The sequence below is a fragment of the Corvus brachyrhynchos genome, unplaced genomic scaffold (assembly GCF_000691975.1).
Source record: "Corvus brachyrhynchos isolate BGI_N302 unplaced genomic scaffold, ASM69197v1 scaffold34, whole genome shotgun sequence".
Classification (NCBI taxonomy): Eukaryota; Metazoa; Chordata; class Aves; order Passeriformes; family Corvidae; genus Corvus; species Corvus brachyrhynchos.
Genome location: NW_008238126.1, coordinates 795,245 through 821,450, shown reverse-complemented (window position 1 = coordinate 821,450; position 26,206 = coordinate 795,245). Strand labels below are relative to the sequence as shown.

At 42.8% G+C, this 26,206-nt stretch overlaps 1 protein-coding gene across 1 annotated transcript; it reads left to right on the top strand.

Moving 5' to 3' along the window:
- On the top strand, positions 1-26,206 carry LOC103615015 (amine oxidase [flavin-containing] A). The gene is made up of 15 exons (XM_008633015.2): positions 1-93; positions 2,180-2,374; positions 3,668-3,805; positions 10,877-10,981; positions 12,214-12,305; positions 14,613-14,754; positions 16,270-16,419; positions 17,373-17,532; positions 18,767-18,863; positions 20,194-20,247; positions 21,161-21,218; positions 21,649-21,746; positions 22,908-23,019; positions 24,342-24,404; positions 24,875-26,206. Exons 1-15 carry the CDS (start codon positions 1-3, stop codon positions 25,028-25,030), a joined length of 1,713 nt encoding a protein of 570 aa, XP_008631237.2. The 3' UTR covers positions 25,031-26,206.

The following is a 26,206-nucleotide window of genomic DNA, read 5'->3' as shown; positions in this document are numbered from 1 at the left end:
ATGAGGCTTCATGACCTGTGGGGTGCTTCAGCCAAACCTGTGGAAGCACCTGGACCTGGTGCACTTCAGTCTCACCAGGATGGAGCTAAAGAGGTGGGTCCAGCAGGCAGCTGCACAGAGATGCTCTGTGTGGGTGTTGTTCCTAGTCCTCTGTTTTGAAAGAAAATAGTTTCCATGCTTTAAGCAAATAAATGTGTAGTAATAATCTTAAATCAACATGTTTTATATTGGTTTTACTTGTGAGTCATGCCCTCTCCCGGTTCCCAGTAAGCCATTGCTGTCCCAGTGTATTTCTTGCTCTCTCCCAGTCTGTGAAACCCCAAAGCCTTTTTCCTTTTTTGGACCAGTGACTAAGGTGACCCTTGGGTCAACAATAATGAAACTTAACCTGTAATTCTGCAGTACAAGTACAGTTTAACAGGCAAACAGGTTAGAGAACCTCGGCCACATTACAACACGTTCTTCATCTCTTAGCATCCCTTCTTTATTGGGATATATCCCATAATTAAGCTATAATCCAGTAGTAGGCTTAACTTCCAACTCAGTCCAACGAAACCATTATTCTTCCTATAACTTCCTGTAACTGTGGTGGTAATAGAGCTGTTGTATTCAGCATGAAATTATGGTCTTAGGCACCAAAGATTTGCATTTAATTTTTTTTCATGCCTAGGCTTTACTTTTTGTGGCTCCATGTTCAATTTTTTCAAGGCATGTATATCTACAGTAAACCTTCTTACAAAAGAATTACCCACTCATGCCTGAGTGTCCAGTGGTATTTATACAGAATAAAGAATTCAGTCTTTTATTTTATGCATGTAGGATATCCACTATTTTGCGACAAAATCTGCTGTATATTTTGAAATCTCATTTTTCTGCATAGAAAAAATTGCGTATTTGTAAGAAAATATTGCAGTTTGTCTTTTCAGCATCATAGATTTGTGTCTTCTGTGTTTATGTTGGGGAGGAAGAGAACACCATCACTTAATGGATTAAAGAATTAGCTAGAAAAAAATTGTTTCTCGGGTTTCATGGAGGAAAAAATTATCACTGAAATAAATTAGATCAATTTATAAGACATCCACTCCACTGAAAAATGGCTTGCAATTAAAAAAATTAGACTATTAAATAGATGGAAGAACTAAGTATACTTCTGCTCCAGCAGCAATCTTAAGAATATGGTGCAAGGATGTAAAGTTATTTTTAATGACTGTGAAAATTATATATATAATTTTTGCCTGTGTAAGACATTTGAACTTCCTCAGCTCAAGTGAGCAGTAAATGGTGTTCCACTTCCCCATTAAAAGGTTGTAGCACAGAAGTTTATGGTCAATTCTGTATTGTCCTTAGAGTAAAGGAGTACATTTAACTCTTCCCAGAATGATTCCTCTCCCCTGGTCTTTTCAGACATGCTTTGTTTGTAGGCTCACAAACAGTTGATTTTAATCACATTTCAGGGTAGTGTAATAAACAGGAGGGTAATGTTGTTACCGCTGCCTGCGGGGTATCTTGGAAGTTCTGATCAATAAGGCTGCCTTTCGTGTACTTAAGGAGGGGAAACAACTCCAAAGAAACAATGCTTCAGTGCCAAATTGGCCTGCAGGGCAGTGGGATAATCTGATTTCACCAACTCATGATTGCTTTTTACAATTTCAGCTCGCATCTGTCAAGAGCAAAGAGGTCTTCTGTCCTATTGAATTTTCAGTTGTCTCTGGTGGCTCCATCGCAAAGTCCCATAATTAGATGATTTTTGCTGAGACCATAATTCCTTTTATAAAGTATCTACATACAGCCTGTTTGATTGTCATGGTCAGACTCCCTTGCTGAAAATGAATCCTGACAGTGAGGCAGACTTTCCTTCTGCATGTGGATGAGGACAAGGGACAGCAGTGGAGCAGAGAGTTTGATGTGTGACATTATTGATGTCACTGTAGTGCTGCAAGTCCCCTAAGCTGGGTGCTGCCTTTCCACAGGCTGCACAAATGAAGAGTAAGATGTGTGTCTGTCTCTTAATAATAGAGGTTTTTCCAGTTTTAAAAGGCCAAAATGCAGCCCAAGGAGGAAACTTCAGTCTGTGAATGCTGTGAGTGGTTCTGCCATGCAACTAAGCAGCAGCCACATGATTTCTGTGGGGAGATACCATGAAAAATTCCTAACTTCTCTCAGGGATTTTTGAGAACAGTCTATTGAAATCTCTGGCCTTGAAGCTTTGGTTCAGTTTTTAACCATTAATCTGGCTGATGCTGCCACTCGCTTTAACTCACTTTCTCTTTTTTTGGTAGGTTTGTCAGCTGCCAAATTGCTGTCTGAGGCTGGGGTCAGCGTGGTGGTCCTTGAGGCCCGGGACAGAGTTGGAGGAAGGACATTCACCATCAGGGTAAGTGCTTCATGAGATGTGGACTCTCACTTGTGCTGGTCTAGGATGTGACAAATGTCACTCCTATTGTTTTGAGCCAGGCAACTACAGCTTCAACTCAGTCCCTCAGAAGCTGACAGAACAACTAATCCAAAAGTCATCAGTCAGCATGAGTTCACCAAGAGGAATTCATGCTTGGCCAACCTGACAGCCTTCTAAGGTGCAATGACTGGCTTGGTAGATGAGGGAAAAATGAATATTGTCTACCTAAACTTCAGTAATTCAACAGTGTGTTGAAAACCATCATCTGGGACCATGAGTGTCAGAGCATTTCCCCTCTCTTTCCCATCTCCCTTTGCATACTGTAACAGGCATGATAACTTAGAGCCCTGTAAGAAGCAGCCTGAGCAGGACCAGACATGATTATGGCTCAGACATATGTTTTAAAATGTCTTGAAATTATCTGAAATAACACTCCTGCTTCTAAAAATGAGCTGCATCTCGATTGCCATTAGAAAAAAAATGAAAGAAATGAAGAGTCACTTGTGGCACAGGGTAATGTAGCCCAGACATTACCTCTGCTTCCCACCCTGGAAGTGAGGGAGGTGTAAATTAAGTCAGGTGCCATTGCTGGAGAGCCAGAGATAAACTGTGGTGTTCCAGCAGAAATCATTGTGTGTGAAACATGGAGCATAAACACCATCCTTCTGTGACACTGAGAATGCCAGGCTTAAAATACTCACTATAAACAGTGTTAAAAAGAGTTACTGTCTTGGGACATCAGCCTGCTGTAATAGTGTGCATCCCTGAGGCCTTCTGCTTCCTTCCCACCTCCCAAGTGAGTGTGGTGCTGGTCTGAGGGGTGCATTGAGCACCTTGCATGGCAGGCGTGGCTGGGGGTCACTGCCCAGAGAGCAGCAGGCTGGAGCCAAGGAGTGCAGTGCTGGAAAGGAGATTAATCTCCTGGTAAACTGCAGTGCAGTGCAGTGCTCAGCGCCTGCAGCATTAAGTCTGAGCAGGTATCTAGGAGAGCAAACAAGCCTGGGTGCTGGAGATGGTTTCAGCTGCAGAAATGTTTTGCAATGACAAGAAAAGTAATGTGAATTTCTTGAACATCTCCAGGGGTGGTGAATCCACCACCTCCCTGGGCAGCCCATTCCAATGCTTGACAACCTTTTCCATTAACAAATTCCTCCTGAATATCATACACATACATTCCATAGACATGCAGTATGGAATAATTCTTTCTGCTTCTAGATGTTTGTTCTGAGGAGCTTCCTGCACAGCTTCTGATTCCTGCATTCTCTTTGACAGAACGATAAAGTGAATTATGTAGATGTTGGTGGATCATATGTGGGACCTACCCAAAACCGGATTCTCCGACTGGCAAAAGAGCTGGGTGTGGAGACCTATAAAGTGCATGTCGAGGGCCATATGTTCCATCATAAGGGGGTAAGTATTGCCTTTCCATGCTGAGGTACCCAAAGGTAGCACTGAAATTTGGAAATTACTGACAGTCATCAAGAGGGTTTCATTTAAAACTCATCCTTAGTAATCCAGAAAGCACCTGCTTGAAGTGTTGTTATTCTGTTTTAACTCACCGGGAGTGGGACAAATGGTTCTTACTTCCTTTCTAAGTGTTCAGAAAGTGTAACTGACAGCAGCTAAAAAATTTGGGATGCATTTGGCACATTGTCTTTGAACATACCCTCCAAAGAAGTTTTGCCTCAAATTCAGGAAGTACTTGTTCTGAAATAAAAGCCAAATTTAAATTTACAAAGTAATAGTATTGATGGATAGTATTGACTAATGATACTGGACAACAGTGTCACGGAACTAGCCTGAGAGTAGGATAATATATTTGCCCTGTGTAACTAGATTCACATGAGATCTCTCCCTGTCCTGTAGTGTAGGATTTATCTTACTTCCAAATGGATGTCTGGAAGTTAATCTTTTAATCTGGGACTCTGAGGTGCCCTCTCTAGCTAATGGTGACACACAAGCCCTTCCCAAGAGTCACCAAAAGTTTCACCTCTGAGATGTGGGGCAGCAGGAGTCCAGGTGGCCACTCTTGAGCAGGTACTGGTGTGGCTAAAGTGAAACTGTCTTCAGAGCAGATTTCCAGCCCTTGTCCCAGATCTTTAGCCCACTCATTTTTTTGCACAGGTCCTACTACTGCCAAAACCAGTGCAGGGTGAGACCAGCAGGGAGAAGGACAAAGAAAGGGCTAAGATTCATAGGTATGAGATGTGACTGTCTGTATCCATAATTCAAACTATTTTACTTTGCAAAGACCATCACTTCCATTTATTTAATTTTTTTTCTTTTTTTTTCTATAATATTCTTTAGTTCTGGTACTTAACAGACTCTGGTAGAACCAGACTTGAAGCCTCATACTCAGTATGAGTCAGAGTTGACATACTTGATGAAGGCAAGCCAGCCTATGTGATGGATCCTTAATTGGTTTCATTTCTATTACCTTCCCACTTTTTCTCCTAAGAATTAGAGCGATGTGTTCACACTGCAGAGTTTTACCATCTGGTTCTGCAAGCACCCCTTATTGGGCAAATTGATGCCATGCTCATAAAATAGGCACATCTTAAATAATTGCACAGCCACTCCATAATACTAAAAAAGTTATTTGTCACCTCCTCATGCAAAACTGATGTTATTCTACAGCAAGAGGGATGGGCTGGTTTGTACCAGCAGAATGTTTGTCCCACTCTAATTTAAGCTCAGGCATGAATCTCTCAGCATCCTAAAAGGCACTTATCTTCTTTATGTTAAATAAAAGGCTCTAATGGGTTACATTACTTTGAGCCCTTAATCCATTTTGACACCAAAGCTGCAGCTGTTTATTGTCCCACGTTGCATTATGCACGTCCCTGCTAATGACCATGTAATTTTGGAAGTTTTCTTTGAAGTGGAAGCATGTTTCTAAGCAGGAGGCAGCATTATGAGCTATTCAGCTGGATCACAGGCTGTGGATCAGTTCTGGGTTTGTCATCGTGGTCCTGCTGAGCTAATCAGGGTCCCAAGGGAGCTGTAGTTGTTGGAGCAGGGTGACAGCAAAGGGGCTTTAAGGTCTCCCAGATTAAAGCACTGGATGAATAATAATGATGCTTTTCTTCATGTAGGTCTCAATTCTCCCACATTCTCTTCCCACTCTTTGAATTATAGCTTTTTCTTCCTTTTTTTTCCCCTAAGGTTTTGTACTTCCCCTTTCTTTTCCCTTGAGACATTGTGCAGTCACCGTACCTTTTGATTTAGGGATGTGTTGTTGAACCCTCTCTTACACCCCACTTCTAGAGGAAGCTTATTGAACTCCATCTGTGCAGTCCTGGCTGTTGGCCGGGCTGGTCAGTGTGCAGGGCTCTTTTACCTGCCTCTCTTTTACCTGCCTGCTGCACACTGTTCCCAGGCTGGAGGGTGAGGTGCAAGTAGGGGTTTGTGCTCTCCCAGCTGTAGATGCACCCCTCGTATTCATTAAAGATGCTCCAGGAACACAAGCACTTGTGGTATTTCCTAAATGACAGAAAATGTTAGCAAAGACATTATTTGGTATTAAAGGATCATATCCACCAAAAATTAAATATTAATCTGAAAGATGGATGTTTTCAGCTTCTTGGGCTAAAACACCATCAGCCATGGGCCAGCTGCTGCCTTTCAGGTTTGAATGGTCTGACTAAAACTTCTCCCCTTGTGTCTCAGCTGTTGTTGCTGTCAGCTGGTGGCTGTCCAGGAATGTGTAGCCAGGGCCAGACGGGAAGGTCTCCTCCCAAGAGCTTTCTCCAAAGTCTGCAATGTTGTGTGGTTTTGTCAGAGGTGAGAGGAAGTGTTTTGAGCAGTGACTAAGCACAGCTTTAGATGTGTTTGTGACAGTACTACTCTGTATGTAATATCCAGCACCCTTGGATTACGAGATTTTTGGTCTTTTGTTTGCCATAACAATCGGTTCAGTTTGGCTTTTTCTGAAGATTTCCAGGATACTGCTTTGATTGAGTTAGGAGAAAGTGGGAAAATGGTTTATCCGAGCAGCGGATGCAGCCAAGGGAAAGTGAAAATCCCCAGAGGGATTTAATGAGCTTCTTTTCTCTGACAGGAATTTTTCCCATATGCATGTGGAAAAATTCCATGTACTGCAAGCTTTGATAACCAAGTTGCTTCATTGGTGCAGGTTTCCTTTGTAGTTACAGTTTATTTGAGAATCCAAATATGTAACCATTGTTTATCTTTTTTTTTTTTGTTTGTTTGTTCTCTCCCATCAGTTAGCATGGTAACATGGACTCCTTTGGTGTCAATCAGGAATTTTTTTGGCATCCTGTCCTTGTAAATCTGTAACTTGAAACTGTAGTGTTTATTATGAGCCCCAGACTTTCTTTCCAGCTAAATTTCTCTGTGGCTACTGTCCCATAGTTCAGTAAGAATGCTTTCGAACTGAGAAAGGGCAGATGTGCTGGAGTTCTCCCTTCCCTGAGCTGGCAGACAGCTTTTTGTTTTTACAGAGGTCCATGAAGCTCTGTGCTGTTTTCACCCTTTTAATAGAAGACCCTAGAAAGTAAAGGCTTTGGGCCTTGGTGTGGTATTAGCCTTCTCACATAACTGTACTCCTCCAATATCTGGCAGCAGCACACAGCCCCAGGATATATAATATTACTTAATAAGGAATTACGATTTTCAGAGCGAGGGAACACTTGACAAAATATGAGCATTTCTATACAATGCTTTACATTTGCCATCTAGTCTTTTCTTTCCTCCATCCTGCCTTAAGATGAAGAGCTCAGGGTGCAGCAGGTGGGTCTGTGACTAAGACTGCACATCACAATAAACTTGTTCAGACACAGGAGTCAGACAGTCCCAGGCACTGCAGTGCTCCCAGGGCTAGACCTGCTGGAGGAGGTGGTGATCAGGGAAGGACACTCACCCGAGGAATCACACCACGGGGAGCTGCTGCTCTGTGTGTGCTGTGCACAGCCCCAGGCAATAACAACCCCTGCTCTGGGGCATGGGGGATGCTCCCCCTGTGCTTCCTGATGTGTGCCCTGTCCCTGGCACAGCAGGCAGGAGACAGACTTGCCTTTCTCAAGACTGGCAAAATCATTTTCTCCTCTGGCACAATGTGAAACTTGGGGTGGTGTCACGGCTTGAGGTTAATTCCTGTAGTTTTGGCATAGCCCTGAGCAGGGAAGGGACCTTGCAGAGCTCGTTTCTCACTGCCTTCTTTCTAACCACTGAAGGATGGTGCTTGAGGATCTTGTTTTCTTTGGATTGGTGTGGGGTAACTAGTGCAAGCAGGCAGCAGAACTCAGATCTGAGGTCTGCAGGAAACCACTTTACACACTAGGAAATGAGAAAAAGGGTTGGATAAACTCTGTGGGTCAGTCAAGCAGCCCTGTGTTAGCATGGGAACAAAGCCAGTAGGTTATTTGCCTTTCAGTTAAGAAAACAGTAGTTCTGAAAAGAATGTGTCCAGAACACTATAAACTTGTTTAAAAATGGAATATTGCAAGACCTTGCCTGTTTGCAGTGAGCTCCTCTGTGAAACATGCAGCCAGAACTCCTCTGCCTAGCAGGGAGACAATATTAAAACCAAATTAATAACTCACCCAGCCCCAGCTCACTCGAGCTAGATTTACTCCCTGCCGTGGAGATACTTGTGCCAGAGAGAAAGCTGGAGAACTGATGTGTCTCAGGCTGTTGGGCTCACTCTCCCTGGTGGGAAATGGGAATTTCTTTCCTGGAATTTGCTGGAGTTGGGCTTTCCTCTGACCTCATGTCAGATAGGTACAGCCCTGCCACACAAGGGGTCACTGTGTCTGTGAACCATTTCAGTCTCTCTGAATTCAGTCTTAGCCTCTTCCAGGTCTGTTGGCACTGCTGTCTTTTTGCAGCTTTTCCTGCCACTGGACTCCAGTCTTACTGAAGTTCTGGGGTTTTTTGCATGCAGAAGAGAGCAATAAGTAACACAACTTTAGGCTTTTTAAATTATCAGTTGGCATTTCATAGTTCTCAGGGGATAAAATACATTTTCTCATTGATCTCTCTGGGCTATGCCATTGACCAAAGATGTTTTAAGCTAAGTAAGCTAAGGATAGGAGAGCTCTTTGCAAGTTACATCACTCTGTACAAGCACAGTCACTTATCAAAAAGACTTTTGAAAAGAGGTGTCACTGAACAGTGAAAAACTGGGAACTTTTTGCTGCCACTCCTGATTGGACACAGGCTTATCTTTTCCCTTTGCCCCCTTGCAGTATTTCCTGACAGAACTACAGTAATAACTTCTCCTCACCTGGATTTGGGTGGTCTGACAGCATTGCACCTCATCTCTGCTGCAGGGCAGAATTATTGCTGTTAAAGCACGTCAAGGAAGGAATGTGGATGGCACCTGTGTTCCTAACCAGAATGAAAAGCCTAGCAATATATGAATTTTGAGAAGCAGTGTTTGATGATCTTTTAGAAAAGCAAAATGTTGTGCAATAAGAATAAAATGATTAGTAGTATGTTACTGCTTGGTATCAGTATTTCCCAGTTTGATGCAGCATCAGTTTACGACAGTAAAAGCTGCAGTATGCAGTATATCTCTTTGCATGCATTGTTTGGCCTTCTTTTCTGTGGCTGAACACAGTGCTCTGGCCTGCCAGTGAGAATTTGTCCTCAAGGGAAAGGAAGAGCCAGTGTCATTTGGAGGATTCCCCTGCTGGTAGTTCACAGGAGCATTTATTCTGCTCTTGCCATGGCAGAAATGTTTTGCATGCACGTGTGCACCTGGAGAAAGCTGGAGCACCCACCACCCTCCTTTAGTGTAACTCTCTGGAAAAGAACAAAATGGGGATAAAAGAGAAAGAAGTATGTGGTACACAAGACTGAGATTACATACCCAGAAATCCAGAGGTAACCAACCACCTCCTGGTGACTTGAAAGCACAACATTTACTGGAAATTTAAAAAAACCCCCGAAAACCTTAAACATGTGGATCTCAAGCTGAACTAAGGCTGAGATCACAACCTGATGCTTTGCTTGGCCCAGAGGAGAAATTATTGGGTCTGGATGGAACAGGAGAGTGGCTTTGCTGCTGCCCTCACTGAAGATGGTGAGGAGGAACAGCACAGAGTGACCTGATGGATGTCAGAGCTGGGGCACCCCTGGAGCCCTGCTCTGAGGAGTGAGGACCACGCAGTGTCAGCCAAGTTGCTGTGGTCCCTTACCCACCACATACATTTGCCTCCCCTACTGTACCTGTCCTGGGGCGGACAAGTGTTGACCAAAGCGTAGGAATTTCAGTATTTTACTGCTTTTGCCAAGTGTGAAAGCTCACTATGATCTCTGAGTTTCATCTTGCACCTTTTATCTTTGTTATGATCTTTGCAGAGAAAAATGTTCTGCAGAATATCAAAAACCCATATGTGTTTACAAACAAATACACAAATACCAGTGGGAAAGATCAGTAAATTCTCTCTCATGAAGTGTGAGAAGGGTGTGTTTGGCTCCTGGTTTGTGTCCTCTGTCTCTGGGTCCCCATCTCCTGTATTTGAAGCACTTCAGCCTCTCTTTTGGTCTGTGGCTCCCACCTGCCAGGTGTGATGGGCTGGCACAGGGTCCATGGCACTGAAAAGCTTTAGCACCCCAGCTCCTATCTGTCATGGTCAGTGTGTTCCCTGCATCCTCACACAAACTTCTGACACATCTGGAAGGGCAAACAACAGAGAGGTCTGATGAGAAATTCACCACTGGCTTACATGGGGGAAGGTTCAAAGCAATTTAGTAAGAGAAAATTTTACCTGCTCATCCGGTCCTCTTTCAGATTAAAGTTATCACAAAGAAGCAGCTGCTGCCAGATTGTTTCTCTTATCATTATATCACAGGATTATCTGAAACAGTCAGTTTCAGATAATAACAGCTGCAGCCACTGCTGCAGCTCAGTGTCATACACGTTGTAAGTACTGACACCATTTTTGCAAGTGTACAGTATTTTTCTTCCTGCAGCCAAAAACTTCCTTTTCAGATTTTTTTATAGGCTAGGTTTCTTCCATGGAATAATAAAGTGAGATGTACCATAAAGGTGCTTAAATAGTTTGAAATGCATGCAATTATAGACCCATGCCAACTTCAGGATGCACATTTCAGCAGACAGGCAAATAGTAGATTCATTTAAATGTAATAATGGAGGATGCTTAGGAACAAGAAATATTACCTCTTTGGCCATGGCTTCGGTCTCCTTAGCCCAGAATTTGACAACCTGCTCAGAACAAATGTACCTTTCCCCATCCTGTCAGAATAATAAATATAAAAAGTTGTTATTGTCCCTTTTAATGTCAGTCCAGCTGTTTTTATCCCTCCTGCTTAGCTACATGCATTTCATTGCTTGCATGCATATGCAGGAAAAAAAAAAGAAAACACCTAAAACCCAGCCAGGTCTTTTGTGGCAAAAGGCCAGCCATGTGATGACTGAGAATTTTGTGTTCTTGAGTAGTGAAGATATGCTGGGTTGTATTTCAGTTGCTTTTGTTTTTATGTGCATTTCAGGGAAAGTCACGAAATTTCACAGGAATTTGCCCTTCAACATGGAATCCCTTGGTTTATCTGGATTACAATAACTTCTGGAGAACCATGGACAAGATGGGAAAAGAGGTAGGCTGTGAAAATTCTGTGTTTCCTACAATGCTCATGTCACCATGAATAAATCAGGTTTGGTTTTGTTTTGTTTTGTTTCTGGCAGGGTTTTTTATTCCTTCTTTAATACAAAAAAAACCCCTCAACAGCAAAACAAAACAGAAAGGAAGCATTCATCAGGAAAGATTCCTATATTGCCCAGGAACTGTCAGAAGTAAAAGGTCCTCCTCACTGAAGGAGGGTGGACTAGATGACTTTTAAAGGTCCCTTCCCACCCAAACTATTTTATGATTCTGTGAGAGAAGACAAAAAGGTCTGGAGGTGTCTAAGATATCTGAAAAAAGTGAGGTTGAACTCAGTGTATATATATTTTCTCATGACAGGGAAAACCATTCCATGAGCTAGGGGATTAGAAGGAGTTTTTTTCCCTTCCCTTGTGACAGCATTTTGAGTAAAGATGATTCCTTTTTTTGTAGCTGCCTAAGCTGAGCTCCAGTTTGACTTCAAAGTAACTTTTTTTTTTTAATTCAGAATATAAGCAGTACAGCTGCAGCCCCTGGAGCATTATACTGTCTTTCAAATGTTCATCAGTTGCCATATAATCTAGCAACAAACCAAGGGCTTTACCTTACCAGAACCTTCAAGCATAACTCACTGTACTCCTGCAAATTTTATTGGTTTCATGCAGTTTTGCAGAATCAAATTTGTGTATGATGCTACACTTTTTTTTTTTTCCAAATAGTACATTTTTTAAAGATTTAGGGATTTGGTAGTGTCCTCCACATGTTACTTACATGCAAAAAATTGTTATTAAGAATTTAACTGCCTAAAAATATTTCAGTGGTATCTAGACTTTTTTTTCACTCTGCAATTAGCAGAGAGACATGGGTACCTTTGGATACCCATCTTGGAACTGACTGAAAAAAGAACTTTCCCCTCAACTTTTAGAGGACACCAAGACAACTAAATTGCAATCACTTCTGGACAACTAAAAGCCAGATGAGTCCCAACACAAGGATATAGTTCATTGGTCAGACATAGACAGATTTAGTGGTCATGGTACAATTCATGCCGAGATGTGTGAATGGAAACTATTCCATTTAGTGAATTTGTTCCAAATTTATATCCATGTGCAGCAGACAAAATAACTCCTGGCCAACATATCAATTAAGTCTGTGCTAGTAACTAGCTATGACCAGGCAATGGTGAAGTATTGAATCATTTATTGAGTATTTCACCTCTATCTCCAGATTCCTGTTGATGCACCATGGGATGCTCCACATGCTGAAGAATGGGACAAAATGACCATGAAAGAGCTGATAAATAAGATTTGCTGGACCAAGTACGTAAATCTTTATCTGCTTTGAAATTCCAGCTGTGGAATTATAGTGGCTTTTTGGCAGATTCTGGGGTACAGCTGAGTACAGGTGCTGAGAGATCAGGAGGTGTTCGAGATGGGGTTTGGTTAGCTGGCAGGTGGCATCAAAGGTGCTGGGGGAGCCTGGGGTTTGCTTCAGCAGGTCCCTGCACACAGCAGTGGTGGTGTGGGCTCTTCCCACCATCCTTTCACTTCAAACCATTGCACTCCAGCCAACTCTTTGCCCTGCAGGATAGTTTCCTAGGAGACACTGGCAGTCAGGCCCTCGAGGAGGATGTAATCTGCCCTTCCAGATTCCAGGGCTGCAATTCTGCTGTTTGCCTTACTCCTCTCAGGATCTTAAACTCCACAGTCTCATGGCCACTGCAGCCTAGGCTGCCCTTCACCTTTGCATCATCCCACAGGTCCTCCTTGTTTATGAGTGGCAGATCCAACAGAGCATCAACAATAGTTGGTAGGAAGAGGGCTGAAGGTCTATAAAATGACCAGTGTGTTCTCTGTGAGGGACCACACTGTACAAATAAAAAAAGGAGCAATGTTCAATACATTGAGGTGATGACCACTGGAAATTCTGTTTCCTTCCTTTCTCTTTTCAGTCATTTCTCCTTATAAGGCAAAGAGAAGTGTGATTGTATGAGCACTCATGTCCCCGCTTGCTGTGCCAGCCCCTGTGCTGTTCTCTAACACTCTCCTCCCTCCTATTCAGTGTCTTTTATTTGTATGGCTGTGCTCTGTTTGCCCTTTCATTCTGAGTGCAGTTTAGTGCTGTGTCTGCGGCTTTCTGACCAAAACTTTTCATTTTAAATTCGTTTTTATGACTTAGGTCTTGCTCCAGCTCCATGGGATCTGCTGTACAGCCATTTGGACTTGCTCGAGCTCTCTGTGGCATTGGAGTTTCCTTTGCAATTAGCTTTATGAGCCTTTTGCCTGCAAACTCAGTTACTTTGGACTACTGTTGCAAGTGCACTGATTCTTCCTCTTCTACTTTTACTGCTTCTCTTAGTCATGGAGCTGGTGGGAGTATAAGCAGGACTGGGTTTATAGTGATCCCTCCTTTAACAGACTTCTCTGCAAGGCAGCTTCTACTGCCAATGGTGTTGTCAGTAAAACATCCAGTTTTAATGGATGTTCTCAGCTGAAACGCATTCAAAAACTCAGTAAAAACCCATTTTAGATCTTCAAGCCAAGCCACATTTTTCTACACACAGTTAAAAAACAGTGCTTAAACAGACAAGCTCTTCCACAGGGTTTTCTGTATGACTGAGGCCAAGATTACAAAAGAAGGTTGGTTTGTCCTGTGTCACAGGTCAGCATCTACTGATCCTGGAGACTTTTTTCACATTTCTCAGGCCTGAACCTGCTGCAGCTGTTTAGTGTCTTGGTGCTCTCAGGATTGTCACGGAGTTCTTGTGTGCAGGCTGTTTTCGTATCCTGGCTAATGAAATAGGGATGAATGGACTTCATACTTAGGGAAATGAGGTTATAAAAGTTTATGTTACATATTTTAGCCCAGATAACTTGCAAAGTTCCTTCCTTTAGCAGAGGATTATAAAATCATGTTGTTTCATGGAGCTTCATCCAAGTCAAAGTCCTTTTACCTTCTTTGAAAATAATCTCAATTTCCTTAGCAATTTGTAGCCACAAATTAAAGAAATGTGAATATCGAGATCTTCAGTTCCTGCTGCTGTTTCTCTGTTCATGTTCAGAGGACTTACTGTGGTAGACAGGTGACCCTTTCCTTATTTTTATGACAATGATTGCCAATTTGGTTTCTCTGGGTTATTTACCAAGTCTGATTCTCAATTTCACAAAAGATCAGTGCAGCAGTGTTACGTGAGAGGTGGGGAATGTTTTGGCTGCATGGCTACTTCAGTCCCTCAGGACCCATCAGACCTTGGAACTGATGTGCTCAATGAGCTCCCCATAGAGGAGAAATGCAGAAAAGTTTCACTAACAGATTACCAAAAATGTTCTTCTGCTGAGAAAAATATTTATTCTGATGAAAGGAGTAGCAGCTGGGAAACTCTTTAACTGAGGTGAAATCAGTGGGATTTCAAACTAAATGGGTAAATGCTTTGGGAGGGAAGGAGGTGCTGGTAGAAACCATTTGAACACTCGCACTACAGACTGAAAAATTAAACAGATATAAATCACCTTGACTTTTCTGACTTTGGGAAAGCAGTCCTTGTTTAGTAAGACAAATAAAATCCTGAAAGCAGTCAGGAAGTCATATTTTCTCACTGTCTCTTTCTGCTCCTGTGTCTCATGCAGAGCTGTTAGAGACTTCGCCACGGTCTTTGTGAACGTCAATGTCACATCTGAGCCTCACGAAGTTTCTGCTCTCTGGTTCCTGTGGTATGTGAGGCAGTGTGGGGGCACATCCAGGATTTTCTCTATCACCAATGGGGGCCAGGTACAAAATGTCTCATTTTCTTCCTTCTCTCTTGAAATTATAAGGAGCAAGTGGAGTGTTGTACCCATCAAAACCCTGCAATTAATGAAAAGATAAGAGCATGTGGCACCAGAGAGAGACATGTTCTCCCGGGGTGATACAGCCCTCTCAACTAACCCTATTTAATGAAGGATTTTATTGGCTAAGCTGTGGGATAAATTGGGTCTATTTAAACATTTGGGGGGGTTTCTGCATTCACTTCAGCACAGTACTGTTGTTGCAGTTCTGTTGCTTTTTTGCCAATTTATTTTCTATGGGTTACTTGGCACATTTGAATGTTTGCAAGAGTTCAGAACAAGTGCACTTCAGAGTGAAATATGGGTGTTTTTTTGGTGTTGAAGCCTCTAATGACAAGAGTTGGAAGTAAATAGCAAAAGGTCCTTCCTTCTTGAGTCAGCTCACATGGCAACAGTTTCCATCAACATCTGTCCACTGGGGTAAGAATAGACAACTGTATGTCAGGAAGGATGTGTGCTGATGCTGTCCTGAGGTAGGAGACAGACCTGACTAAGAGCCTTCCTCCTCAGGAGCCCCTCAGTCATGTTTACTGTCCCACATCAACAACTGCTAGATGTTGCAGCAAGAATTAAAAATAAAATTAAACCCAAGATACTCAGAGCTAAACAAAACATGTGGAGAAGGGAAAGCTAGCCTGGGAAGAGCACTTGCTTTTCTTGGTAGCTGGATGGGAAAAGCTGTCTTTGTTCCTATCATGCTTCCCTCTTCCTTCACCCCAATCAATATAAGTTGAGCAAAAGCACTAAGGGTTTCTGGCTTTGTGGCCCTGACAAGTCTTATAAAACCTCCTTGGGCAGCCATTTCAGTCTTTCAGCATGAAACTTTGTGGATCCTTTCCTCCTTGCCAGTACCAGCATCTTACACGTGAAAGTGAGCTGCTTGATACCACGCTGGTGGCTGGTAGATAAAAGAGGTTTTAGTGCTTCCCCTGCCCCTCTGCATGGACATTACAGGGAAATGTGTGTCACAGATTGTGCTTTTTTCCAGACAGCACTGTCTTTGTGTCTTCCCAGGGACAGAGAAAACTCATTACCTTGGGACCAGACCCAGTTAAAGATCTGTCTTGCTTCTGGGCTGGTGCAGTTTTTCACTCTGCAGTTGGTTTCTTTGTCACACTTGAGGGTTTTGGTGTGTAAAATACTCAAAACCTGTTTTGAATGAAGTGATATGTTTATTTTTGCTAGAATGCCTGCATTATATGTGCATGTTCTCTAGGCTTAAAGAGTCTTTAAGCCACGTCATTAGGGAAGGCACTGTAAAAGTGGTTTAGTCAGTAATCCCCACTGAGGCTCAGGTTTATGCCCTCACTCTTCTGAAAGTCTGGGTGTCTTTATGCACCCTTAGGACTTGAAGATTTGGCCTGGAATTTCATGATGGTGAGCAGAAGTCATATTCAATATCATTGTGATTAATGCTGTTGACTTTTTGTTTGTGTTTCTTTTCTCTTTGTTGTTTTAGGAGAGGAAGTTTAAAGGGGGTTCTGGTCAGATATCGGAGAAAATAATGGAACGCCTCAAAGGCAGAGTTAAACTGGAGAGACCTGTGATCAGTATCGATCAGACAGGTGATAATGTCCTTGTGGAGACTCTAAACCATGAGATATATGAGGTAACTCGATCAGAATAAGAGTAGAATATGCATTTAGTGGGGGAATACATCTGCTGTAGCTCTTAGCCAGATGTAATCAGGAAGTACCCATTTGTGTGTGTCTATTTCTTGGACTATGCTGACACTCCATGAAGCCTGCTTTACAGATTTATTTATGACTGGCTCTCTTCTTGGTGTTCTGCTACTTGGTTTCTGTCATTACTCTGACTTCTCTGCCATAATTTTTATGTCTTTATAAATTTTTACATTTTAGTTCTGCATTGAGACCATTTCAAAGGAAGGAAAAGTAACCTTCCTGTTCGTGTCTAAGTTTGTGGTTTGCAGCACAAAAAACAAAAAAAAGACATTTCAAACACCCTTAGTAAGATTTTGCCTCTGTGCTGTGAAATGCTCTATCAGCACATGTTTACCCACAGTGGTACCCATGGGACAGCAGCAGCCCCACCAGCCTGAAAGCACCTGAGAGCAGCTGTGTTGTGATATAGTGTCATCCTATAGAGTCCTGCACTGCTCCAGTCAGACCCAGACCCTGTGAGAGGGATGGAACACATTCAGGAAAGCTGAAATCACCATTAGTATTCCTTGTCCTGAAGTAACGTCCTGTGAATATGCACAAATGGGATTTTTTTAGCATCTTTTAATCGGGATAAATATGGGTGATATTTTCCTGGGGATGATAAAAGGCAGTTTTACCTAGGCCATAAGATCTCTCATGTCCCATTTCCCTACCTGTCTCCAGCCAAGTTTCAACTATGCTCTGTTTTTTCCATCTCCTTTTTTCTGAAATGGCAGAATTACTTTGGTCACCTGGAAATATATGTGTGGGAAAGCCAGCTAGCAGGGTCAGGTGTGGGAAAGCTGTTAACAGCTACAAAGAGTGTCTTTCAAATGTGTCCTGTGGAACGAGCTCACTGAGAGGCAGCGCCTTGTGCTGACTTTGTTCTACATTTCAGGGCAAGTATGTGATCAGTGCCATCCCTCCAATCCTGACAACAAAGATTCATTACAAACCAGAGCTGCCACCAAAGAGAAACCAATTGATTCAGCGTTTGCCTATGGGGAGTGTCATAAAATGCATGATGTACTACAGGGAAGCCTTCTGGAGGAGGAAGGGTAGGTGGAGGATGTGGAGGACTTGGGAACTCTGAGCAAATTTTGAAGCTCTGCTGTCTAACAATCAAGGAATAAATCCAAGGGGGGGTTAAATGGGTAAAACCCCAAAATCAAACACACAGAAAAGTGAAAAGTAAAGCTCCTTAGAAAGGAGAACTTTTTCTCCAAGCTTGAGTGCATGCCTTATCCCAAAGATGAGTCCAGACCCAAACAGGATCCTGAATCTCATTGCTGTTAGCTGAGGTGGGACAACCAAGAGAGCAAGCATGGGAAAACCTGCAGAGAACAGAAGCATCAGCTTCCCTGCAGCATCAGCTCCCTTCTTCTCCTGCCAGGGACAGTTAGGTCAGCCAAAGAGAATTTACAGCAAAGCTCAAGGTATATGCAAGACCTTTCCCTGGTTTTAATCTTCTGTTCTGCAGACTTGGTATCTCAGAGGACTGGGAAAAGTAGGTTCAGTTTTTGTTTAGCTCAAGATATTTTTTCCATGCTGCAATGTTATGTTTTTCTCAGCTTTATGATACCATATTCAGAACTATTTGTATGAACAGATTAGTTCCACTTCCTTTGTACCGGTACTGAGAGTGGCAAGAGTATTTCTTAATCAAAGTAATATAATTTTTGCATGTTTCAGGGCATAAACTGGCCACAGAGATTAGACAGGAATACAATCAGGTGTATACATTGTTCTCTAGATGAGATTTTTTGCATGTTCATCTGAAACATGTCCTGACGTGATCCTAGATTAGACAGGCCATGCTTCTGCTGCATTACTGTTACAGAACACCATTCCTAACAATCTTACCACCAGCAAAATCAAAATAGTGTAAATTTGAGCCTGCAGTGACCAGATGTATTTACACTGGGTTTTGCTTTGGTCAAAGTTAGTCATGGAATGAATCACCATACTTCTGACTAGATCAATTTATTTTTAATGTTTATTGTCCCCGAAACAGAAAGCCAAAGAGACTTGCAGCAATCCACAGAAATTCGTTGTTAAGTAACAATGGAATTTTAAAGATTTTTATAAGTCTGTGTACACAATTTCCCAGAGTCAGAGAGAAGAGAGTAGAGAAACTGTTGCAGAGACACTTCAGACATGTAGGTGTTATTGGTAACAAAGGAATTACTGTACAATTCCTTTTATGGATAACTTTCCTTGCTCGTTGCTATCAGCAACAGTGATCACCAACAAGTTTCTCTGACAATCATCTTGGGGTTCTTTTCCCTTTAGGTTACTGTGGTTCCTTCATCATTGAGGATGAAGAGTCTCCAATTGGAATAACCATAGATGACACAAAACCTGATGGAACTTTCCCTGCCATTATGGGGTAAGAGCTTCCAGCCCACACTCACAGATGGGTATTTCTTCTTGTAAGAGTTAGTGGGAGGAGGAGGGAGAGGGGAAATGACCAGATTAAATCAGTGTTTTCCACTTCCACAGTCTGCACTTCTGCCAAGCCTCTTGTGCCCCTCTAGTCCATATAAACTTTCTGGTGAAGGTTCTGCTACAAACAGCCTAATACAAAGGATGTGGTTGGGAAGGAGTTCCTTGAATTCAGCTGTAGTTTATTTTAAGCACTCATTTCATGTCTTTTTTTGCCGTGGAGTAGATTCAGAAAGAAATCCCTGTCTTACCTATCTGTTTGAGCCTGTATTTGGCTTATGTTGGGCTTTTATGTTTAGTGCCTGGGCCAAAATGACAATGCAATTGTCCAAGAAATCCTCATTTGTCTCCTCTCACCACTGAGCTGAGGCAGGACAAGGAACATCAGCTGGTGGAGCAGAGAAGCAGCTGTGCAGTGAAAAAAATCAAGATTCTGTAGAAACTGACAAGTAAAAATGTTATAGTTTGGAAAAACAGGTGGTAAAATACATGACAGCACTGACTGACTTTTAAAATAGCTGAAACCAAATGAACAATCAACCTTTACAGACGTTTCCACCATAATCTGAGGTGATGCTGCCAAAAAAAGGCCTGTATAAATGTCAGACAACTACTCCTTAACTGTCTGGCAGGAAAAGCTCACCACTTCTACTGAACTGTACATGTTTGTGGGCATGTTCAAGACTTAAAAGCTTCCATGGCCCGAGAGCAGCAAGCCTGCTCCAAACCCCATATGGCAAACAGCTTCCTGCTTTCTTTCTCCTTGTGGATTTATGTGACTTTCTGAAAGAGTGCAGGAATATACTTCATCCCCTGGGTATCTCCACTAGGGTCAGATGGACTAATTGCCAAATCTGTTTCCTTCAAGATGAATAAATACTAATCCCAGTTCTTGCAGGAGGGATCCATGACACTGTGCAGTGCCTGTCAGAGCAGCAGGCTGCCGTCACCTACTAACACCAAGTGACACAGGCAGCTGCCTGCTAGACTACAAAAGCTCAAGAAAGCTCAGGGTCTCTCAGTCCTTTTGGATCAGACCTTGATAGGTGCCCTCTGGGAATACACACCCTCCCTTTCATTTAACTCTGCAGGTTACCCTGCACAGGCTTTTTCACCTGTGTGACCTGTAATTATTAAATGTTGAGGTATGATTACAAACATCAAGCCCATTACATACCAGTAAGGTGTTTTGCCAATCCCTTTTTAGAGTCATTTCGAGCAAGAGCTTGCGAATCAGCTGGGGTGATGTTCATAAGCCTTATTTTTCTTTTCAGTTTCATCCTTACCAGAAAGGCTGTCAAACTGGCCCATCTCAGCCAGGAAGAGAGGTAAGAGTTCAGAAGCTGTAAACATTCAGAAGCAAGTTGTTTCTCTGGGATGCTTCCCCACAGGAATATGTGTGAATATGTGTGTGAATATGCACAATATGCTCAGTGCAACTACCAACACTGGAAATTGAGGCAGAAATTGAGATTTAGCATAAACAAGCCAAGACACTAATGCTAATATTCATCCAGCTATGGATATTTCTACATTTCTGAGTCCTGCCCACTCTTCCATGCTATGATTTACCAGCTCTGGGTCTCTGTGTGAACGGAAATGATTTTTCTAGAGATGTTCCCAGACGACATCCCCACTGAATGATGCTTTAACCCAGGGATACAGGGAGTGCTGACACGTCTCCTTTTGGGTCCCCTTCACATTCAGACTGGCTGATAAAGTTTTTAAACTTCAGTGTTGACAAAAGTGTGGTTTCCCTGTTAGTCAGTGAAATCAACAAACAGTACTTTCTAAATGTGAATCTTAGTAATGTGCAAGAGGAGCTCTGCTTAGGAATGTGAGCAGCATTCTTCAGCTCATATTTTATTCCCAGCTATAGTAAATCTGTAGGGATTTAATTGATTTGTATTGCTTTTCTTCTGGTCTTACACCAGTGAACATGAGAATGAATTGGCTCTGCATCCTAAAATAGCTGTACAAAGATTTGTTTTTTTAGAGCTCATTGCCAAAATCAACCTTCATTTCTCATTCCCTGGGTCCATTTTAGATGTAACTTTCAGGCATCAGCATTTGAAATATGTATGTTACGATAAGAACTTGAAATCAGACTTAAAAACAAATCCTAACCCAACTTTCTTTCCAGTGTGTTGCAATAAATTTGTTGGGTTTTTTATAAGAAGAATTAGAGCGGAGAGGTTTCCCCCCCTTTTTTTTTCTGACTCTGATTTTATTTTCATACAGGAAAAAGAAGATCTGTGAGGCATATGCCAAGGCACTGGGGATGAAAGAGGCTTTACAAGTAAGGAATTAATGCCTGGTTTTGCCTCTGTTGTACAATAATGTTGCTCCTTTGTTCTGGGTGATGAAGCCGAAGTTCCTGGCACCTAAAATGTGTACCTAAAATTGCATGTTGTGCCATACAATCTGTACTCCCAAGGGGAGGGCAGCATCGAGTACAGGAAGAAAAGAACTGCCAGTCTCACCCTGCACAAGAAAAGAGAAGGCAGTGCATGTTTTAATTTGTCCTGTTGTGTCCCCGTGGGGGGCTGGTGTTTCTGTAAAAGCACAAAAATTTGTTTTGTGCAGATGGATAGCATTAGCCAGATGACGTGGCACTCCTTTGTCAGGTATTCTTAGCCTGTATTTTCCCCCTTTTCAAAAGAAATCTGTTGTTTATTTCCAATTTCTCTGCCAGTGTTTTACTCTGTTTTCTCTGTTGATACTCACAGCCTGTGCATTATGAAGAGAAGAACTGGACCATGGAGCAATATTCAGGGGGCTGCTACACAGCCTACTTCCCACCAGGCATAATGCATTCCTATGGAAGGTAAAACAGAGAAAGCTTTGCTTTCTAATTCACATTTCTTAGCTCACATACAATGCCTGTATACCTGATGTAACACACCTGTGGCATATATTGAATACTGGGGGAGCCTCAACCCTCATTCCACTCTCCTACTCCCTGGCTAACAAGGATCTTGCTATTTACTTTATTAAGAGCAGAGTTTCTCTTGTGGCTTTCAAGGAAACAAAACACAGTCACAAAGGGACCTGCTAAAGCGACAAAACTTTTCCCCACTGGACTATTTACGATTGTTTGTGCTATGCAGTATTTGCAATGGATCCCTCTAGAGACACCCAAGCCCTTGAGAACACACATCTTGGACAGAGGAAGACTGTGTAGGTGGAGCATCAGGTTCAGGAGATGCCCAGGAGTTCTTCAACATGTCCAGCATGGGGTTACACCCTGTCTGAGCCAAGATCATGTGGGGAGGGGTCATCCCATGCACAGTCTCTTCTCTTGTCATTTATCCAAACACTTGGGCAGTGATGGGTGAGGTATATGGCCCAGGGAAGCTGCTGTCAGGCAGACTGGGAAAACCTAATGGGGGATTAAGTGGGAGCCATTACACCAGGCACATTCCCAGGGGGAGAGGGAGCTCATTACCTACAGCTGGGTTGGCTGGGATGCTTGTGCAGGACTGCAGGGCTGAGGGAATGGATTTATGACCCTACAGGGTGAATGCAGCTCCCTGAATGCCAGGCCTTCAGCAGCCAGGCAAGTCCAGCCTCCAAATAGAAGCTGATATTAGTGATCCATCACTGCAAAAATGTCATTCACATTCCACTTAATGGAAGGATAACAGCAAAGCTGCCCTGCAGAAGACATAAATCTATCAGCTGCACGGCATTGCTGGAGGCTGTTAGGATTATCCCTTATCCCAGCACTAAAATAAGGCCTGTATTACTTTGCATGGAAGCTGGGAACACTGATTTATGCCTTAGATTTTTCTCTCTCTCTGATGTTGAGTTTTGTGTACAGAAGCAAGCAGGTGGTCCTGCAGGGACAGCTTATGGCACCTCAGCCCAGGTCTGCGGGGATTCTGGAGAACTGAAGCCACGCGCTCCATCAAAGCCATAAATTGCTTTTAGAAGGATCATTGCCTTCCTGTCACTTGTCATCTGACATTCTCCACTTGTTTTGAAGGATCATTCGCCACCCTGTTGACAGAATCTACTTTGCTGGCACGGAGACAGCAACCCAGTGGAGCGGATACATGGAGGGGGCCGTGCAGGCGGGAGAGAGAGCAGCCAGAGAGGTACAGACCGTTGCTCTGCTTTCAACATCTCTATCAAAAGGCTAGAAAGGATTAAGTACAGCTTGGAGGGTCTGATTTTGTGCAAAGGCTCCTAGAATTGCCAGGGAGGGATCCCATAAAACAGCAGGAACCAAAGTATTTTTATTTTTTTAAACTTACTTAGTTTGTTATTGAATAAAGTGAAGCCAAGAATCTCAACCAAATCAGAATATTACTGCACTGGAGACTTAAAATAAAGCTTATGCCACGTACTGCATGTCTAGAGGAAAAAACCCCCAACCTGATGCTGCTTGTAGATATACTACCTCAATTTCTGACAGATTAATCACTGCGTGTTTTAAAACTACTCTAAGTCATTTCAAATGCTCACAGCTATTTCCTGTGCAGCAATCTGGAAATCTGAACATTGTTATTGTGTTTGATCTATCCCTTCTGCTTCTCCTTTTACAAGACAGTCCTGTTAGCTGAGCTTTATGAATTTGTAATGTGCAGCTCTGATAATGTCTAAATCTCCTCAGAGGGACACACATTGGGCTGGGCTCCCAGTGACAGTGAAATCCCTTTACAACAATCTAGGGGGAGGGGAAAAAAGCATTAAAGGGTGCACATTACAGTTACAACTGCTGCATGGCAAAGCCACAGAGTTGTTACTTAGGGAAAATCAGTCTTTTACTTCCATTTGGCACAATGTCATATTCACCTTATAATCCTTATTACTTGCTTTGTTTCAAGTCACCTAATTTCTCTTTTCTCCATGCCTGTGAGCAGTAGTTACAGAGACAGTTAGCTGTCTCTTCTGGAGGCATTCTTTTGCCCCCTGGAACCTCCATGATTGTTACAATCAGTTTATTCTCAAGAAAAATCCTTGATGAGCTTTGTACTGCCTGAATAGGCGAGGGATGACTGCATAATTCTGTGCTGTGAGAGCCTCAGGGTTTCATCTTTCCTGTTTCTATATCCCAGCAGCATCACTCCTAACAGGTTTTGTGTCCCAAGTGTGTGGCAGTAACCTCACCTTGGTATTTCTCAAACTGCCTTGAGAAAAAGCATTTTTACTTTTATTTAGGAAAAAAAAACCAACAAAACAAAACAAAAAAAAAAAACATAATTAAAAATCCCCCCCCCCCAAAAATATTTAGAGAAGCTCTAGTAGAAATCATTGTATTTTCTGGTTCAAAATTTTCTGGTTCAAGAGACTTTCAACTACTCACAGTTACGCTTTTTATCAATGTCACCTTGCTCTGATTTCCTCTGTGTTTCCAAAACTGGAAGTAGTGTGGGTTATAATTTTTTCATGTGGTACAAACAATTTTTCCTTCCAGGTACTGCACAGTATGGGGAAGATCTCCAAGAGTGAAATTTGGGTGCCAGAGCCAGACTCAAAGGTAAGCCAGTCAGGCACACACCCCTCAGTCCCACGTGTCCCTATTTCAGTGATGCCTATGCACCCTGCTCCCAGGCAAGGCTTTGGTCACCTCACATGCTGATGGTATTAATTTTTGTGACTTGTCCAAGGAATATCATTACCCATGTCTGAAGGGTGGATGGCTAAGAGCCAAGGACAATGATCTCAGGGCCCGGGGGACTGAAAAATGCAGCCTAATTCTGCCCAGTCCCAAGCCATGGTTTAAAGCCAAATATAACCTCCTTCCAATCACAAGTAACTCCATCTTCACTGTCCTGTGGCTGTTCAGGATGACAGAAAATACTTCTCACAGCCATGACTCTTCTTCCCTGCACAATCTAGCCCTTGGGAAAAACCTGTGACATCCCCAGCCTCGTGGGGGACGTTTGCCACCTCCCTGCTCACGTGGTGAGGAGGGACCCTGCAGTTACCATCTCCTCTCTCCCCCAGGATGTCCCAGCCCGACCATTCACCACCACCTTCTGGGAGAGGAACCTGCCCTCAGCGCCGGGGCTGCTGTGCCTGCTGAGCTGCGCCCTGTGTCTCACCTCTGTGGCTGCTGCAGGGCTCTTTGCCTGTAAAAAGGGACTTGTCGCTCGAAATTAGTGGGGACCACACGCCCAGTGGAAGCTGCATATCCCCTCTCCTTCCCTTTTACCAGATGAGTGTTATTTGGAGAAAAGTGGCATGGACAGCTGGAAAGAGCATAAGTTATTCTCCTTGTGATTTTTCTTTTTAGTCCCATAATTAATGCATCAAATCTACTGCAGTTGCTACCAGCTAAACAGAAATAAATCAACTGTGGGGGCATTTTTCAGATTTGCCTTATTCTTGTCCATTTGTTTTTGATTGGACATGGTAATATCAGTATATATCAGTAATATCAGAATATATTCCTAATAAAGGCAAGGCAAAATGCAGATCACACCTTTTCTGAGTTGCAAAGAGGTCTCGGAGAATGCTTTTGTTTCCACTCAGTGTTTTATTTTTCTCCACATGAGATAGTAAATGCCCTCATGCATTCACCTCAGTCAGCAGCTCAGAACATCCGAGGTTATTCCCATAACGTGCCTGCTGCATAGAAGAGATTAGCATGCCAATCAGTCATAGAATTGCCAAATTAATTTTCAAATGCATTTGATTAATTATTAATCATTGCAACGTGAAACTTAACCCGAGCTGGATGAAAGGAGGGAATTAGCACGAAGCACAGCACTGAACAGAGAGAGAGGAGGCGTGGGTGGACTTTATTCTGCCCACTGCCAAGGAAACATCTGTGCACATCTGCTCTGCGGGGTGCCTGCCCCGAGAGCACCCATCCAGCCCAGCCTTGTGCTGTGCAGCACAGTGAAATGAATTAGCAAAGTTAAATCCCCCCAGCTTGCAGCAGGTGGTGGCTGTTATTTTCCAAATAACAGCCAGCAGCTTCCTGGCTCCCTGTCAATTCGCTGCCCCTCATTTCACTCCTAATCCGTAGCCCCTTCTTCCAATAAGGAGAAATGTATTTGAGGCTCGAATTACTGCCTTGTAAATTACAGTAATTGGATGCATCTGCCTGTGCTGCTCTTATTATGTACATGATACACTTAAAATAATCACTTTAGTGTTTTACTGAAGTCAGGAATGTATGTTTCACAATGTACCATCATTATGTGGTCTTTTTGCTATGAATTTTGAGCATTGTACTTGTCCATGAACTCAACTGTTGTTCAACATGGGTGAAATGTGCCTTTCAATAGTTCTGAAACCTTGATCTTCTTATAAACTTTTCTTCAGATTCTT

Excerpts from the sequence above, each read along its gene's own strand:
- LOC103615015 (XM_008633015.2), top strand. The coding sequence starts at position 1 with ATGAGGCTTCATGACCTGTGGGGTGCTTCAGCCAAACCTGTGGAAGCA. Across the intron at positions 23,020-24,341 it reads GAGAGAGAGCAGCCAGAGAG|GTACTGCACAGTATGGGGAA; the intron begins GTACAGACCGTT and ends TTTTCCTTCCAG. Across the intron at positions 24,405-24,874 it reads TGCCAGAGCCAGACTCAAAG|GATGTCCCAGCCCGACCATT; the intron begins GTAAGCCAGTCA and ends TCTCTCCCCCAG.